At 44.4% G+C, this 14,844-nt stretch overlaps 1 protein-coding gene across 1 annotated transcript in view; it reads left to right on the forward strand.

Moving 5' to 3' along the window:
• Positions 1-13,855, forward strand: part of LOC104945887 (isthmin-2-like) — an 18,088-nt gene extending 4,233 nt beyond the window's left edge. The window contains exons 2-6 of the mRNA XM_010771615.1: positions 791-1,024; positions 7,603-7,903; positions 9,387-9,518; positions 10,825-10,893; positions 11,836-13,855. Coding sequence (XP_010769917.1) covers positions 791-1,024; positions 7,603-7,903; positions 9,387-9,518; positions 10,825-10,893; positions 11,836-12,353 — 1,254 coding nt within the window. The 3' untranslated portion in view covers positions 12,354-13,855. The remainder of the gene's footprint in view (positions 1-790; positions 1,025-7,602; positions 7,904-9,386; positions 9,519-10,824; positions 10,894-11,835) is intronic.
• The last annotated feature ends 989 nt before the right edge of the window (positions 13,856-14,844 follow it).

Genomic DNA, 14,844 nt, shown 5'->3' on the forward strand with positions numbered 1-14,844 from the left:
AACAGACTGGCAGGAGACGCCGTTATTACGTGTGGCATACTGTCCGCTTGATCGCCCATTATAGTTCTTTTTCTAGCAGGTGAGACAGCTGAGCCCACCGATTCACTCCGCAAAACACAGCATGTTCGAGTCAGGCAGTGGGCTCTCCTATCCGTTTGAGTATCACGCTCACAAAGATGCAAGAGTTGGCCAAAATAATGTTCTAAGTTACTCGGCTCACTCCACATGTCCGAGTGCAGTGCATAGGAAAATAAACCATGCCCAAGGCGGGCTAAACAGTTCATCGTCTCAGTCTCTACTATTTCTTTCCGAGTGCAACGATGAGGAAGCTGCCATCCTTAACCAGTGTGCCTTGCTCGTGATTTACCAGTGTTTGTGCTGCCACGCACACAATGTTTCAAAAGTGGTTTCTATGTTGCCCTTTATTTATGTATGTATTTGCGATACTTGTGCGTCTTTGCGCAATGCTGTTGGCCTTGCTGTTTGATATATGTTGTGCCGCAGGCCCGCAGCACGTGGAGGTTTTGTGTGCCCTCCCATGAAAATCACATGCCCTCCCTTTAGATTTGTTCTGGCGCCGGGTCTGTATGAGCGGTTGTTAATATGAAAATAACTTATCATTAGAACCTCTGGTTGTTAATAAGGGCATTACACATGGGGGAATTTTTTATTTCCATCGACTATTCACTTATTTCTAAAGTATTTCAATGACAACCAATTTCTGCAGACAAATCCACTTAGTTACAGACAAAGTCCCCTTTGCATGACTTTACGTCTGTCTTCCTCTCAGGTGAAAGCAGAGCCTCATGGCGGAGATCTCCAGACTCTCCAGGAGCTCCAGCAGGAGAACCTGTTGCAGACCCTTCCCTCGGGTCCGTCCCTCCCCAGGTCCAGACACCGCTGGTCCCCGGGTGTCCTCCCCCTGCCTGAGCCCAAGGAGGACTCCGAGACCTTCGTCCTGGACCTGAGGAACTTCCCAGAGCTGGCCAACTCTGACATGAGCTCCCAGAACCCCAACATCCAGGTAGGGGTGCATGTGGAAAGAACCATAATGGTGTGGACAAATTGTTCCATTGGAAATTGGAAGTAGGGGGGGGTGGGATAACGGTTTCATGTTTCAGGGTCCACATGTGTCTTTTATTTTCAAGTGCAGTGTAATGTAATGCTGGCTGTGGTATCTCGGACCAAAAATAATGCGTCACCTCTATTTCAGAGGTGAAAAAACTCAAGTAATAAAACAACAGGAAAGAACGTCTTATTGCCATATACAGCTCACTCCCAATTCAGGCATGGCCCTAATAATGTGTCACATTGCAGAAAATACTTACAAATAAATAGTGTTGGGGTAGTAACTCAAAAAGTATTGCATTACACAAAAATTGTTACATTTGAATACCTTACTTACTTAGTTACACTACTAGTTACATGAATGGACTATCCTGTAACATCACCTGAGATGCACCATTAATCAAATGACACATAACTTAATAAAGTTAAACCTAATGTATGCCCAGATCAGCATACATCCTTAATCTAATCAGGACAGTACTGTACACATACCTCTGTTTCTGCTCTTTGAACATCAGCCATGTTTTCTTTAGCTCAGGTTCCATCATAACACTGGTCCAGGTAACTAATAGCTATCCATGAAGTCCTGAGTTTAGCTGATCGAAAAGGGATGTTGTATTCGTTTTTCTGTCCCCCCGTTTTGCAGATAGTCGAAGACCTTATAGAAACGCAAGTAATGAGATCATTTTGTGCTGAATAACTGTAATGTAATTACTGCTGTTATCAACAATAACGCGTTACATTATTGCGTTACAGACAAAAGTAATCTGATTACATTAATGTGTTATTTTATAGCTTTAACTGTAATCCATTGACTCAAGTACTGTTCTTAAGTACCATTTTTTACTTGTACTTTACTTGAGTATTTTCTGCTACTTTGTACTTCTACTCCACTACAATTCAGAGGTAAATTATGTACTTATACTCTACTAAATTTATTTAATACCTTTAGTTACTTCACAGATGTGGATGAATGATGTGAAATATAATCAAGTGTTAAATCAGACTTTAGTTCCACCTGGAGTAAATTCACAAGCTACCCTGCAGTATACAAAGTCCTTCAAACTAGCTGCACCTTTACCAGCTTTGAGAACACTTTAATGATCAATCATTATAAAACATATCATATATATTATTCTGAAATGCACCAATCTGCACAATGACTACTTTTACTTTTGGTGTTTTAATTATATTTTTACGTTAGATCTTTTGTACTTTTACTTGAGTAACATTTTGATTGCAGCCCTTTTATTGTAACAGAGTATTCCTACACCCTGGTACTTCTACTATTACTCAAATACAGGTTCTAAGTACGTCTTCCACCTCTGGTAATCAGATATGATTTACATTTTAGGTCATATCTCCAACCCCAGAGTGGAAATACATTCACGTCATTTTCCTCATGTCAAGAAGAGTTCATATTGGTAAGGTGCAGGTGTTTCAGATTAAATCATTGATCACAGGGAATGAGGATTGAGCAGAGTCCTCCACCATCACTTTCCCCTCAGTTTTTGTTCTCAGCACCATGTATCTCCCTCTCGCTCTGTGAAAACCATCTCTGTGTACATCTGGTTTGAGTCAGGACAGAGTCTTGAGTTACCACATGCAGGACCTTTAACAGTGGGGTGCTCCAACTTGTCCATGAACACCAGACATCTACACTGGTGTTTGGAGGAATAAAAGAACAAAGGGGGAAAAGTGGAAATATAAAACATATGACAGCCGAATATAATAGTTCAAAAGGTCTTAAGTGTGACTCTGAAACCAAATCCTGGTGGAGTTGGCTTGACGAACAATGGGTTTAGGACTTGTGGAGTTGATTTAGAGAAACAATTATGTGACTCTGGAATTCAGAGCCTGGTCAACATCCGGAATTCTTGGAAAAATTACATGCCCTGCTATTTAACGTCCCAGAAAATGGCCCTCCGTCCTCTGACTTCCTACTTCTGGTAAACTCCTTTGCTATCTGAATCTCTCAATCTCCACCTTCCCATAAAGCTTGCAACCACCTCAACCTCAAATGTACCAGAAACTGCTTTACTTCAAAGCTCTCTGCAAACCTGCTTCACCTCTCTGATCACTTTCTCATATCCTTCATTCTGCCCCTTTCCCATTATGACAAAACGATATCCTCTAATAGTGTTATGAGTAACCTCCTCTCTTGCTTCATTTGTGCTCTCAGTGCTCCCTTAGCTGTTGGTTTCTCACTAATTTCTCCAAACTCTGTGACAAATACTTTATCCTCATCTCTAGACTCTTTCTGTCCTCTCACCTCAAGGCCGGTTTGTCAGCCCCCTTTAGCTCCCTGGTTGACCGACTCCATAAGTGCTGACAGAACCATCCTATGGGGAGCTGAGAGGAAATGATGTCCAAACACCTTGACAACCTCATTACCAATATCTTCTCTTCTTCTATTTCTACAGCAACAATTACTTTCAATCTAAAATTCCACCCTATTCTGCAACCCCCAAAAACTATTTTGTATCTTCTCCACCCTTCTCGATCCCTTCAGTTCCTTCTTGCGTTAGTAAAAAGCTATTCTAAGCCTTGTTACCACTTCCAACCCTGATAATGCTCTCTGGACCCAATCCCCTCTCAACATCTCCAGTCTATTGCTCCTAATCATTTTCCTTTTTTCACGCATCTCATCAACATTTCCTAAACAAATGGTTTTTTTCCAAAGAGGCAAGATTTAACCCTCTCCTAAAGAAATCCACACTTGAATCTTGGGATGTAACAGACTACAGACCTGTCTCTCTTCTCCCCTGTCAATCCAACACACTTGAGAGAGCTGTCTTTAATCAACTCTCTTCATACCTTCATCAAAAAAGCCTTCATTATTCCTACCAGTCTGTTTCATGGCATGCCACTTAACTGATATTAACCTCCTTGCTGTCACTGAGGAACTGCAGACCGTAAGAGCAGTCTCCCTCTCCTCTGTAATCATCCTTTGAACCTTTCTGCTGCATTTGACACAACTAAACAACAACATCTCCTTTACAAATTTCAAGAAGTAGGAATCTCAGGCTCTGCCCTTTCCCTGCTCAAATCTTACCTCAAACACCACACCTACAGGGTAATAGAGAGGAGTCTGTGTCAGACCCTTGTCAACTCACCACTGGTATCCCTCTGGGCTCCATCCTCGGCCCCAATTCTTTTTTTCTCTACACCAATTGACTTGGCTCTCTTATTTGCTTTCATAGCTTGTCCTACCACGGCTAAAGAATGTCAACATTTATGACACTGATTCTGTCACATTCCTAGGTTTATGTCACGGTTTTAGTGTTGTCTGTCTGGTTATGGGTTTTGTAAGTCTGTTCATTCGGTGTTTTGTCTTCCTCCTTGTGTTTTGTCTGGTCCTCCTCCCTGTCGTTAGTTTCCCTGGTGTGTCTGATTGTCTCATTGTGTTCACCTGTTGCCCTTGTGTTTCTCCCTCCCCTGCCCAGCTGTGTCTTGTCCTGTGATTACCCTTCTGTGTATTTCGTCTAGTCTTCCCCTGTGTTCCATGTCGGTTCATTGTTTCCCCTCCATGTTATTCCACGGTCTGTGTTCCTTGTGCTGCTCATTTGTTTTTTGGAGATTTTGGATACTGCCTTTTTTGCCACAGCTTTTATTATTTTAATAAAGCTCGCTTTTCGTTAATACTGCTTTTGGGTCCTACCTTTTCCACGCATCCTGACAGAATGAACCGACCAACAATGGACCCAGCAGATTTTTATTTTTATTTGGACTTGTTCTCCCTAGAGTACACTCTTTAGTGTCATTATGCTGAATGGAGCAGAACCTCGGCTAAAAGGGACAAAGAGGCTGTCCTCAAAAAGGCACAAATGGAGGTGGACAATGTGCCATGGTTGAGAAGCTCATTGCCTGAGTTTCTCAGAGTTTTTTCTCGTAGCCCTGAGTGGCAGTCTCCATTCTCTGACCCTTTCTTGGGATCCCGCCTCAGCTCGTACTCAGGTACCGGTCCTAGCAGCCATGGTTCCGGCTCCAGTGCCGGCCCCAGAAGCCATGGTCCCTGCTCCAGAACCGGACCTTACAGCCATGTTTCCGTGCTCCAGTGCCGGCCCACACAGTCATGGTACCGTGCTCCAGTACCATCCCACACAGCCATGGTTCCGTATTCCGGTTCCTTGCCCAGCAGCCATGGTTCCGGCTCCAGTGCCGGCCCCAGCAGCCATGGTCCCTGCTCCAGAACCGGAACTTACAGCCATATTCCTGGCTTCAGTTCCGGTTCCCACAGCCATGTTTCCGGCTCCAGAACCGGCCCATGCAGCCATGGTCCTTTCTCCAGTCCTGGCCCCAGCAGCCATGGTTCCGGCCCCAGTTCCGGCCCCAGCAGCCATGGTTCCGGCTTCAGTACCGGCCCCAGTAGCCATGTTCCCGACTCCAGTTTCAGCTCCAGTACTGGCTCTCCGGCCGATGCCAGCTCCCGTGTCCTGTCGGCATACCGGCGACTCCAGCACCCTGTCGTCCTGTCGGAGTACGGACCCTCTCGAGTCCCATCTCAAGTCACCTCTTGAGTTCCCTCTCAAGTCTCCTTACAAGTCAACTCTCGAGTTCCCTCTCAAGTCCCCTCTCGAGTTCCCTCTCTAGTCAACTCTCAAGTCTCCTCTCGAGTTCCCTCTCGGGTCCCCTCTCGAGTCTCTTCTCAAGTCCCCTCTCAAGTCACCTCTCAAGCCTCCTCTCGAGTTCCCTCTCAAGTCCCCTTTCAAGTCACCTCTCGAGTCCCCTCTCAAGTCCCTACCCAATGTTCTGTGCCATTGGAGGTTCTGCTGGGGGTCCTGCCAGCTCCATGTCCAGTCCTGTTGGGGGTCCCGCCGACTACTCTTCTGCCGGGGGTCTTGCCAGCCCTATGTCCTGTGCCGTTAGAGGTCCCGCCGACTACTCTTCTGCCGGGGGTCCTGCCAACCCTATGTCCTGTGCCGTTGGAGGTCCCGCCGACTACTCTCCTGCCGGGGGTCCTGCCGGCCCTGTGTCCTGTCCCGTTGGGGGTCCCGCCGACTACTCTTCTACCTGTTTCGTTGGAGGCCTCGACATCACCTGTCTCGCAGGGGGTACTGCCAACTCCTTGTCCTCTTCCGTGGGGGATCTTGCCGACACCTGTCCCACCGGCTCCGTTTCCTGTCCGGTCGACACCGGCTCCTGCCCGGCCCCCTGAGAACCGCGGTCTTCACCCTCGAGCCCGGCCCCCTGAGAGCCGCCTTCTTCGTCCTCATGCTCGGCCCCCTGAGTTCGCCCGCTGTGGTCTTCGCCCCTCCATGGACTCTGCCTTGCCCCCGGGCCGTCCGCCCGCGACCCCCACCATGGACTCTGCCTTGCCCCCGGGCCGTCCGCCTAGACCCCCTCGGGTCCATGTAAAGCTAAACCTTGAGGAGACTGCTCTATCCATGATCCTACTATCAACATCAGGCCAAAACACACTAACTGTCACTGCTCCGCCCAACATTGTTGCTACAACCCTGCTGATACACTCTTTTCAACATTGGGAGAACATGTTTTAGAATCTGTTTGGATACACTGGTACTGGCCCACCATTCTGTGAATGGATCAGGCCTATCAAACATCCACGACGTGGTTAAACCATTCTGTTTGCATTGCCCTGCCTTGGCCAATCGGGTTGCTACCCCCTTACTGCAACTCTGGTTCCCTTCAGTACTCATTGCATTACCCATGCACTATAACTGCTTTGTAGAGGCGTTTGTTTGAGCAAGTCACCATCATTATATGACACTTCTGTGTGAATGCATATTTTAGGTAATGACGATTATCTCAAATGACAGAATCTTTGTTTTTGCTGCTGAGGTCATTTTTGTCAAAGTTGTTCCTCTGAAGCAAGTTGTTGAGTGTAAAGGCACGGACATACCAAGCCGATTATCGGCGTCGGCGGGCGTCAGGCCGACGATGAGCATCGACACGCCCTACTCGGATTGGTGTGTCCCTTTTCAGCCGACCCGCACTTCGGCCAAAGGCAGTCGGCGAAAGAAATCACTCTGATTGGCCGTTCAGCTAGCGAATCAGTGCATTAGAAGTGAAACGGAAGTGACGGACCCAAACAAACTATTATCCAGCTCTCGACACAGGTTCGGGAAAGCCCCATGAGCTTCTCGCTGTAGAGTGAACATGGAACGCACTCGCTATTTGTTGTTTGTTTATATCACGCAGTCTGTTCTTCTTCTCTCGGTTATCACGCAGTCTGTCTTCTGGTTGTTGCCTCTTTTGAATGACGAATACACACTACCGCCACCTGCTGGTAAGGAGAGTTATTGCCACTCACGCATGCGCAGTTCGTACGTGCTTCTTGGCCGTCGGCTGAAGTCTTTGCAGTGCGACACATGGCCAAGACGCAGAGACGCGAGGCTACGCGACAGTCGGGGTCCATCTGTGTCAGTTTTTTGTTGCCAGATTGGTGTGTCCGGGCCTTAAGAGTATTATTGGTCTTACATTGTAGTAGACCATAACAACTTTTATCAGTCTAAATTAGATTATTTGCATCTGGCTAAACTATAAAGCAAGTATTTTGTGTTTTTCTTTCAGGTGACCATCGAGGTGGTAGGGGACTCACAGACGGAGACAGAGGTGGAGATGGACCTGGTGAAAGGGGGGCAGCATAACGACTGGTCGGTGTCCTCCTCAGAATGGGCCAACAGCCACAAGAAGCTGTTCTGGCCGCTGTTCTGGGAGTACCCGGATCAGCTGGAGAACGGGCTGGAAAAATCCACTCAGGAAGAACAATCTGAGGAATACACCTACGACCCAGAGGAGCCCGTGTTGAGTGGAGTGGGCGGAGAATGGGGCGGTCACTGGAACACAGGCTGGGATGCAAAGGATAACTATGGTGAGATTGTTCATCGGATTTAAAAATACATTTAAAAAGTGCTTCACAGACAAAATAACACAATAAGGAGACAGATAAAAGATGATGCATATTAAAATGAGTTTAAAAGAGGACACTGACATATCCAGCCAGTACCAGTGTATCCAAACAGATTGTAAAACATGTTCTCCCAATATCTGCAGGGTTGTAGCAGCAATGTTGGGCGGAGCAGTGACAGTTAGTGTGTTTTGGCCTGATGTTGATAGTAGGATCATGGATAGCAGACTCCTCAAGGTTTAGCTTTACATGGTGTGCAGATATCCATTGAGAGATTTTAGCAAAACAAGCAGTGATTTGTGTGGCCACCTGGTTTTCAGACAGGAGAAAAGACTGAATCAGTGTCATATCTGCCTATTTTGTACATGTTTAAGGTGATTTATCGATTTATGAGCCATTAATGAGGCAAAAGCATGAAGAAAGTCTAAATTCTCCCAGATTGCTGGCATCATGGGTGCACTGCTGATCCCCTGGAGATAATAACTATTTAAAGTAAGCCAAGCTCCCTTCAAAATATGGCTTTGTGCCCTTTATTAATACTTATCCAAACAGGACTTCTAGTAAATCCGGTTTTAAAAACAACACTGGACTTGGAACCCTTCAATGTTGCTTTGAATATTTGGTATTACAGTTATATTGTTATTATTATTTTAACGTCAAATATTTATTGTGCGTCACTCAAAAAGGCTGTTCTTAATGTCTGATTTTGGGGGAGTTTGACAACCTCTGAGGCATTTCACTGCAGACTTTGAACGTATGTGTCGCTAAGCCATCCGCCTTGTATGTAGCACTGCAGTGTGCTGACACAAGAACACAAACATTTCATGTGCTCACCCTCCAGATTACTTTTCACTCTCATACTCAAAGCAAGCTGGCAGTAATTCCTGCTTGATCATTAGTGTGTTCGGCCCAATTCCAAACCGACCGCAAAACATGTAAGTATCATAAACTTGTGTTTGCGACAGAGCTTATTTCCTGCAATATTCCAATGGATTCCCATTGCTTTTCGTTGAGGGAGTCCTTGTGATGCTAAATTCAGGGTCAGCTTACAAAAATAAGTCATCACTCTACTACTCTGTTAGCATATGATCTAACACTGTTATTTTAAGCTCCTTTTTGCAGAGAGAACAAAAGGAAAGGAAAAACAAGTCATTCTGGCTCAGTTGTTGATAAAATGTTTTGCTAGCATAGAGCCGTCATCACTCTCACTGCAAGAAGAGGCTTTTGAAGTCCTCCTCCTGCGAGCACTGTTTAAACACAGAGCAGCGTGTCTCAGAGGTCCCACGCTGTCGCTACTTGGCCCTTTTTCAGCTCTCCTTAATTACATAACACACATACACCAGCTGGGAGAGGAATTCACAACCAAACTTCAAAGCCCGCTCTTCATATTACTCTATAGTTTTGTTTTTCCTCTCTGTCCTTCATTCTTCTACCTGTGTTTTCTCAGAGTACGAGGAGTGGAGTGACTGGGCTCCCTGCAGCGTCACATGCGGAAACGGCACCCAGAAACGCACCCGCTCCTGTGGCTACGCATGTACGGCCACGGAGTCACGCACGTGTGACCTGGAGGACTGTGCCAGTAAGTAACATACAAATGTTTTAAGTCAACTATCACCCAAAACAGCTGCTGTTATAGTGGATATGACAAGAAGTGGCATGAATTCCAATTTTAGATGAGCTACCAAGCCACTGCAACCCATCCAATTAAGCTAACTAGTGATGGCAAGTTTTGTGTTTTTGTGAGGAAGAACAAGAATGCCAATTCAGTTCAGGTGATCAAAGACAGTTTGTCCAGGGAAGACATTTTATTCTCAGAAACACAGCAGAGAGACCAATACAACACTCAAGACTTGAGAGTACACAACAGATACCAGTAACATAATAATACAAAACCACTTTCTCACTAGTCTTTACTGTACCACCCTAACCAGATTGAACAGGCTTTAAGTGTGTGATGTAAATGTTGCTATCTTCCCTAAACCCTAACCCGGGTGCTGACATACTTGTAAGAACAGATTCTTGAATCTTAACCACCAAAAATCATGATCACGTTCGCAGCAACTATGAAAAATCACACAGTAATCAAGAGTTACTGTTACTTGAAGAAACCCTTGAAACTGGTCTATGTTGAGCAAAGCCAATGGTCAAAATCTCAGTTTAATCAAAATTTAGCAGCAGAAAACGACTTTTTAAATATTCAATCAAAAATCAGCATACAATTATTTGCGCCAAGGTGTTAAATACAAAAAAGGGTCAACAGCATTTTACATATCAGATTTTGTATTGTTTGATGCAATAATATTATAGGAAGCAACCGTTTTTTAAAAAGTTAAGTAAGACATAAGGAGCATACAATCTAAGAAAATGAACTATTTAAAAATCAGCTTTGCAAAACTTATTGAAGAATATTCAACACATTCGTTGGATTTAGAGAAACATTGAACGAAACGTAACACACCCATGGTTTGGGAACAGACATTCTTTACTTTATTGCATTGTTGTCATTTTTTACCCACAGTGTGGGCCAAGTGTGGTTCCCCCTTAGATGAAATAAAAAACACTGTGCATTAAAGCCACACAACATATACATCAGTTACCTCGGTACACTAGATTTTGTAGATGTTTTCCAGCTTTGACAATGTATGAAAACATCTATATGACGGAAATAAGGTTAGATCTGTCCGTATTCTCAACAATGAGGGATCAATAATCTTTTCAAAGCAGCAGCCAGGAAAACTTCCTTTAATGGAAAAGACAAAACCAAACCTAAAAAAACAGATTCACCCACTATTATTAGTATTCCTATTATGTTCATTAAAGTGTAAAATGACAGTATGTTTGTCAAGACACAATTAAAGACAATTAGTTTTCTGTTTGTCTTATAGACACTGCAATTTCAGTGAGTGATCCCACACCCATCCAGAAGGACAACAGCACAGACTACCTGGACACAAGTACGTATTGAGTTTCTGGATGAATGTTATATTGTATGTTGACCTGCATATGAAACATTATGTTCCATTCAGTGGTGTTCCTCAGATTTTGATATTTAGAAACCTCCCATGTTGAGAGCTGCACTGCTGAGTATGTCAGAGAAACGATGAAACCGCGACCCTGCCTCCCAGAAACGTTTGAATTGCTTTTAGTTTCCATTTTATTGCTCTCCTGCTGCAGGCAGCGGCCAGAGAACACAATAGTTCTCTTCACTCCGCAAAACATAACAAGAGAGAGCAGGAAAGGAGAACACAATCCAGTGTCTGACATTTTCCTTCTCAACCCACATCCACCAAGCAAATATAGAGAGAAGCTTTTAATATAACAATTAGCAAAAACGTTTTTACACTTGTTTTTCTTCAAAGCCCCTTTTATTCAACACCTAAAGAGGCCACATTGTGCTATTTAGTGTTATCCCTATGTAGTGTGATAGATAGGTTGTTGTGCATGTAAATGTTCTCCAAAGTTTCCTTCAAAGGGATTTCCTTGATGTTCTCTTAACTATGCATGAACTTTGGTGTTTCAAGCAAGGATCTTTTAAACGAAAAATGGAAGTTAGCGCATTCCTGTTGTTAAGCTAATTCAGCTTAATAGTAACATAAACCAGAAAGCCCCAAATTTGTTTGTACAGTTCCTGAAATAATTTCTTGGAAAGTTACTGCAGGGAATTTGTTTATTACTTTCCTTGTTTTTGCCATTTCCTTGTTGGGTTCCAGTTGCAATTACCTGAATTGGATTTCACTTTGCAGCATTTTAAAATTAAATAATATGTGATGCACTTTGACAAAGGGTCATTAATCCAGCCAATGCAATCGTTCTATATCTGACTGGTTATTGTATTCCAATAATTATAAGAATGTAAAGACTAATTCAATCAAACTTCTTCCAATCTCCATACCTAGACGTGGACAGCTGTGAGAAGTGGCTCAGCTGTAAGAACGACTTCCTGGAGATGTACCTGCACCAGATGCTGACAGAGCTGCCCAGCTGCCCATGCTCCTTCCCCTCAGAAGCCGTCTACAGCGCCGTCAACATCCAGGACGGCCCACTCCGTAAGACCTATCGCTGGAGGGATACCAGCGGACCCAAAGAACGCCTGGACATCTACAAACCCTCCGCCAGATTCTGCCTCCGCTCCATGCTGTCGTACGATAGCACCACGCTGGCTGCTCAGCACTGTTGCTACGACGATCAATTGAAACTGATAACACGAGGGAAAGGAGCAGGAGCACCCAATCTGATCAGTACTGAGTTCTCACCAGAACTTCATTATAAGGTGGATGTTCTACCCTGGATCCTGTGCAAGGGAGACTGGAGTCTGTTTCACTCAGTGAGGCCGCCTAACAATGGGCTGAGCTGTTTAGAGAACCCCACTGAGCAGGTGTTCCAAACAGAGCTTAAAGAGGCCAGGGAGTACTGAGAGTATTGGAGTTAGAACAAGAATGGACGATAACATGGAGACGTGATGGAAATCCATCGTCTCCATCCTGCACAAGCACAGAGAAACTGAAATACAGCATTTCTGTGATGATACATGAACTCTGCAGCCAGCTGAAGTTCTTTGCTGCAACCCGACAAGAAGGGTCAATAACACAGACGCTATTGGATGATGGAAATACATGTCTTTTCCATTGTCTCCATCCTGCACAAGCTAAAAAAAGCTGAACTACATGCTGATTCAGCATTTCTGTCAAGATGCTAATACAGCATTTCTGTGACGATACATGAACACTGCAAGCTGAAGGACTTTGGTGCAGTCACACTAAGAAGGGTCGATACCAAAGACACATTAATGGTATTTGGCAATTAAAATCCAATTTCTCCTAACCGTTGTCTCCATCCTGAACAAGCACAGCAAGACAGAACTGCATAAATACAATGTTTCTTCGGCCATGAATGAACTCTGCCAACCTCATGGCCTCTAGCATCAACTGACATTTGGCTGGTAAACTTGGTTTACTTTGGTAAACGCAAATGTTATAAAGACATTTCTATAGGACACTTGTGGGCTCATCCCTGGTCCTGTATGTTGCTGCTCAGTGTGAGAGGAGGTACTTATTTATTGGCCCCTGAACTATTTTAATCAGAAAATCATTCCTGTTTAGCTGGTAAGCAGCCAATAAAGTCAAATGGAACCTTGGACTTTAAATGCTCTACTTCTTCATCTTTACCAAGTCTGACACAATTGTTGCCAGAGCAGGTCTGGCGTTTCTCTTGCTGTCAACATCTGCCATGTCTTAATTTGCTACATGCTCACACGACAGGAGAACATAAGAATAGGAATTGCGAGTTAGGAGCAGCCCCATCTGGATCATCTTGTATATGGTAGAATTTCCTTTAAAGGTTGTAACATTTCTACAGCATTGATGCAAAATGTGATATCCCAATGAAAAAAGGGATTCAATTCACATTCCGTTTTCAATTTTTTCAAGGTCTGCCATCCACACTAACATGCCAAAACATTTGAAATATGTTGACATCTCTTCACCCAATTGAAATGTTGGTAGGTGGGAAGCCAGTGAGGGGCCAACCCCTGTTTCTACTATAACCAGACTCAACAAAATGTGTTGTGGTTCAATCCCCTTTGACTCATAGGGCTGGTATTTATAAAAAAAATTAACCAATACAATTGCTAGTTTACTATTTAAGTTTTCCTTAAACCGTAGACCAGGCCTTTTCAACTCTTAAGCCTCTTACACCCCAAACAGACACCAAAGAACAACAAAGAACACGTCCCGACGGAACGTCGCCTTACGTCGCCTGCGTCTTGGCCTTGTTTCGCACTGGAACACACCGCAAAGACTTCAGCCGACGGCTAAGTTGCACGTACAAACTGCGCATGCCTGAGGGGCAATAACTCTCCTTACCAGCAGGCGGCGGTAGTGTGTATTCGTCATTCAAAAGAGGCAACAACTGGAATTCAACATGTCGAATCGGTGGCGGAAGGTGTCGGAACGGCCGAAAAGACACGACGGTGCAGTGCACACCAATCTGAGTAGGGAGACACGACGCTCATCGACGGCCCGACATCTATCGACGCCGATAATCGGCTCGGTGTGTAAGGGGCTTTAGCCCTCAGGCCAACTTGAGACCACAGAAAATGTCAGACCATGATTGGCCCTACCTCAAGAAAGAAAGATGTCCTCCAAATATCGGACATTTTGTCACAAAAAAACCTTTTTAATTGGCAGGGTGTCCTGAGCTGTCAGTCATCAGCCAATCCCAACATGCATAATTGACGACAGACCACCTTACATGCGCTTGTAGAAGTAACAGCACATTTAGCTGGCTAGCAGGCGTCCGGTGTTGAATTTGGATAACAGATGGCTCAATGTGGCTGTCAACCCTGAAGAGGATGCCAAATATAGTATCAGGACTGAGAGATATGTGAACATTGAAATCACTGAGGGCAAGCCAGTGTGTTTGCTCTGCAATAAGTGCATCTCTGTTGCAAAGAATTTAAACTGCTGAGTCATTTAAAAACAAAAAGCACCCAAGTGTTTAATATATTTTTCTGTAGGGATGTTAAGCAAAACAAATCCTAACTAACAGCAAACTACAAGTGACTATTACATTCAACAATACTCTACCAGTCAGTAGACAACTATAACATCTCTGACTCTGAGGCGATAATAGAATGCATGTGTGTTACTGATGAAGAGGTTTTGAAAAGTTGAAAGACCAGGTGATGTCATGTATCAACTCGATACATGTGTACATTAAAATTTCAAGAAAAATGTAAGCTGATGTTACATCACTGGCTGTGGATGCTGATTTCAGATCCGTCTTTACTTCCTAATCAGTGGCGGATTTAGGATTGAAGGAAATCCGGCGCTTAGCCCAGGATTTGTTGGGGGGGGTGGGGATGCAGGGGTAAAGTGCTATTTTTGTACAAGTGGGGGTGGACCGAA

The sequence above is a fragment of the Notothenia coriiceps genome, unplaced genomic scaffold, assembly GCF_000735185.1.
Source record: "Notothenia coriiceps isolate Sejong01 unplaced genomic scaffold, NC01 NC01_scaffold00010113, whole genome shotgun sequence".
Taxonomy (NCBI): domain Eukaryota; kingdom Metazoa; phylum Chordata; class Actinopteri; order Perciformes; family Nototheniidae; genus Notothenia; species Notothenia coriiceps.